General features: G+C 42.0%; 1 protein-coding gene across 1 annotated transcript; it reads left to right on the forward strand.

Moving 5' to 3' along the window:
- The first annotated feature begins 1194 nt into the window (after positions 1 to 1194).
- LOC124676814 (mitochondrial inner membrane protease ATP23-like) lies at positions 1195 to 4036 on the forward strand. The gene is made up of 5 exons (XM_047212840.1): positions 1195 to 1339; positions 1428 to 1546; positions 2655 to 2792; positions 3197 to 3280; positions 3633 to 4036. The coding sequence occupies exons 1-5, from the start codon at positions 1195 to 1197 to the stop codon at positions 3765 to 3767; spliced, it is 621 nt and encodes a 206-aa protein (XP_047068796.1). The 3' UTR covers positions 3768 to 4036.
- The last annotated feature ends 243 nt before the right edge of the window (positions 4037 to 4279 follow it).

Consider the following 4279-nt stretch of genomic DNA (forward strand, 5'->3'; position numbering starts at 1 on the left):
CCCTCGTTGCTACCGTCTTCTAGATTGCATCTTGGCTTGGATTGCGTGTTCGCGGTAGGAAATTTTTTGTTTTCTATGCAACGTTATCCTACAGTTGAAACCGCACCGAGGTACACCTTAGTAAAATACGAAGTACACCGAAGTACAATAATGCTGAAACACAACCCGAAGTACAACTAGTTGAAATCTAAGTACACAAAATACAACTTTGATAGTTTTCGAAGTACACATGAAAAGTTTTACGAAACCAATGTGATCCAGTTTTGAAGATCTCGACGGCAGGATCTCAAAATTAACAAATGATTCCCAAAATATTTTGTTTTGATAAATCAAATCTCTAATAAAGGGAAAACTGAGACAAACTCATCCTACATTACATTCCATACCACAAGTGGCGAGCAGGATAACTATTTCTCAAAAGTTCACGGGCTCCATAATAGACCATGCGCCGGAGGAGCCCTGCTCCGGTGCTCCCCCCTAAACGAAGTTGAAGAGTCATAGTTGGTCTTTTCCCGTGTTGGGTCCGCCAAAACTCATAACCAGCCCATGTATACCCGTTTGTATGGATACAGTATGTGTACCTCACGTAAGAAAAAAAAATCACATGACCATCTCATCCGCCTAAGTACCGCCCCACATCGTATGACATGAGGTACATCACAATGCGGGGCATACGGGTCTATATAGGGCGATGAACCTACACTAAAATTACGATCATGCCCCCATTTACGAACATGTATGGAAAAATCGCCACCGTTGTTATGTTTAACGCACCTAGAAATTTTCCAGGGGAGGAGCACCGGAGCAGAAGTGCCGGAGAGGGAGCGCGTGGTCGGACCTTGGCGAATGTATTTTTTTTTTAGAGCTTTTAGCAGTCCGCAGTATTGCTTTATTTTAAACTGAGGTAACGTATCAGTTGGCCCAGCCCGTTATGGTCTTTCAAGAGAAGAGGCTGATAACCTCTCGGCCCATCAAAGAAATGAGATCACATTTTACTAGGGCCAAACCGATGGTCTTTCAATACCGGCCCATTCTGTTCCTACCGAAGGGAAATCCGAACTTCCTGAGCCAGATCTGTACTCTGCAAAAAAAAAAAAAAAAAACAGCACTCTGAAGACCAGTAGACCTAAACCCCCTTCTCCCTTCTGGACCCTCCGGAGCCCACGACGCAGCCGCCAGCAGAGCTAGAAAACAATGGCGTCGACGGCGGGTGACGGCGGCAGCGCCCCGCCGCAGACCGCCAAGGTGGAGGCGGCTTCCGCCCCTGAGCCGCCCCCGCGAGGCCCCGATGTCATGCCGCACGAGGAGTGCCTCTCCGGCATCCGCGCGGCTCTCAATCGTGCGCACCGCTGCCGTCTCCCCCTTCCTCTAGACGTCCCTGTGAGCCCCATGTCCTGATTCGTGCCGTCGATTTTTCTGGTGGGCAGATCCGACCGTGCGGTTCCTCAGGGAGCGGATGGACCAAGCCGGGTGCCCCGTGTGGCCGCTGCTGATCCGGGCGGCGACCTGCGCCGAATCCTCCGGGGGCTACGCCAGCAAGCACGGGGTATGCTCTTCTTTCTCGTTTCATTTCTCCCTTCCAAAGAACCGGGTGCTTTACGTTGCCACTGCACTGGCATGGGTTTATATGTTGGCAAATTTATCTGCACTGCCACGATGTTTTTGTGTTTTACCCCCACTGCTGCTATTATGTGTATCCTCACTGCCGCCATGTTTGTAGCAAGGAAGTACGAGTGGCTGCTCACGAATCATAATATTCCAGTGCAAACCATCTCTAAGTGATGTGGTCTGCCCTTGGTAAATTACAGTGCTTTAGTTATTCTCGGACATAGTTTAGCAAAATATTAAGCAGGAAAGTGTTTGTTGTCAAGATTTTGCCATCGTTCTCTCATCAAAAAGAGATTTTTCCAGGATGGTGCATAGGTGAAGAGATAATTGTCTTGCCTGGCTGGCTGACTGTAGAGAGCCTTCTCTATTGGGGCAGCTGGAAAATTGCCTTTTTCCCCTTTCCTGTTCAATATTTATGTTGCTGAAGGTGTTTGAAAGATAGATTCGTCTGTTTTATGTAGGTGCATGGAGGTTTTCTTTGAAATTCTATGTGAGGCTCATTAACAGAGCTGGTTGTGTTTTCTTCATACCTGTACTCCACATGTTGACAGGATTTGCTATGAGTTCATTAACCTACTTAGATGTTCATGCTTCATTTGTATGTTTTAGCGTAGTGGATCAATGGAACTTCAGTAGATGGGCAGCACTGTTATTATTCTGTAATGTATGAGTATCACTTCACTAAATTGGATGTGTCAAGTCCTTGGTTATCCCTGAGAGCAGGCTCCTTGTTTTCCCTCAAATTTTGAATTTTTTGTTCGTACCTAAGCCAGTGCAATGGAAGCACTGTTATTATTCTGTAATGTATGAGTATCACTTCACTAAATTGGATGTGTCATGTCCTTGGTTATCCCTGAGAGCAGGCTCCTTGTTTTCCCTCAAAATTTGAAATTTTGTTCGTACCTAAGCTAGTGCAATTGCCCGACGTATTATACTATTTTACTCACAGTTTGACGATTGACCTTACACCTTTCCTCGTGGGTTTAATTTCAAGTAAACTAGTAATAAGATACCTGCCCTAATATTTTCCAGTTATTTATGTCCAGATAAAAGTTTGCTGTAATCAGATGCGATTTCAAGATCAGATAAATCAGGTCTTAATTCATGAATTAATACATGCTTACGATGACTGCGTCGTCAAGAACGTAGACTGGAAGAACTGCGGTCAGCATGCTTGCTCTGAGGTACAAAAGTACTTACCACATAAATTCGAGTTATCATCTATTGTGAGTTATTCCCTCTGTTTTAAAGTAGGGTCCTTTTTAGAGTTGGTCACATGAAGGATAAGATGAGAGTGAAATGTGAAACCCTTTAATCATTTAATGCTTGTCTCTTTTTTGCTCACCAAGGCATTAAATTACACATTGTCCTCCCCAAAGCATGGCAGTACTATATAATTACGAAAAAAGTTAATTTGGGAAATGCAAGAATTAATGAGAGTTAATTAGCTCTTGTCTTGATGAGATTTCTGAAGGGCATAATAGGGACATGAAGTATTTTGAGAACATTTTGAGATGCTAAAGTACATCTATTGTGAAGCGGAGAGAACATATTACTAATTGACTTGCGGTGTGTTGTTCATTGTTAGATTCGAGCTAATCATCTTAGTGGCGATTGCCATTACAAACGTGAACTGTTGAAAGGCTTCATGAAGATAAGAGGGCATGAGCCAGTAAGTGTATTTTCAGCGAATACCTTTTGCTGTCTTGTTATTGAGCTCATACCAAATATGCCTTTGCTTCTTTTCTTCGTAAATCCTGATGTTCTGTAGTATTTTTATAGGTTCTAAATTCCATTCATACATTGTCTTTGAATAGATGCTTTCAGTTTAATCGTACTTCTGTTAGCAAGAAAATAGTTAGTTACATATTTAGAATTGTTAAATATGGAGAGAGCCATTAATGTTAAATATTAGACTATTTACACTTTCCCCTTGGTTCCTCTTGAGCTGTTGGTTAATTTATGTGCTTTTCCTAAATTATTGAGTTTCTATGTCTGATTTTGACCTTTCTGCATTTCTGCAGGAATGTGTCAAAAGACGATCTCTGGCTTCTGTGAAGCAAAATCCTTTCTGCTCGGAAGCAGCCGCAAAAGATGCAATTGAGGCTGTGTGGGATATATGCTACAATGACACACGGCCTTTTGATAGGGCTCCATGAAGTGCAAAGCCTGTTTGGATAGTTTAGTTTCCCTTCAGATGGTAGCTCAGCCAAGCATTACAACAGAATCTAGTAGCTTTGTGCTAGAGCAAAACTTTGTATGTCACAATATGGGTGGAATCAGTGTAACAGATTATTTCATGTAATTCAATTGTTTCACACGGCATATCGTGAAAGTTTAATAAGCTCCCAAAAGGACTCTTGGTGTAAAACTAGCTAATTCATTTGTTGGTTAATGGTCTGGCATCAGTATAAATATTATGATTTTATCAAAGGTTTCCAATTTGAAAACAGAGTAGTTCTTTTTTTTTGTAGATAATTTATTACAGTTTTGCTATTTCCTGGAAATCTTGATTTTTGCGTGAGCAGGCCATAAATCAGCCCATGTAATATAGCTTATTAATAGTACTTTCTATGTTCACTAATATAAGATGTCCAAAATATATTACTCCCTCCGTTCCTTTCTATAGTGTCTATAGATTTTTGGCATTTGTTTCAGAATATAAGGCTTT

Source organism: Lolium rigidum, chromosome 7, assembly GCF_022539505.1.
Source record: "Lolium rigidum isolate FL_2022 chromosome 7, APGP_CSIRO_Lrig_0.1, whole genome shotgun sequence".
Taxonomy (NCBI): Eukaryota; Viridiplantae; Streptophyta; class Magnoliopsida; order Poales; family Poaceae; genus Lolium; species Lolium rigidum.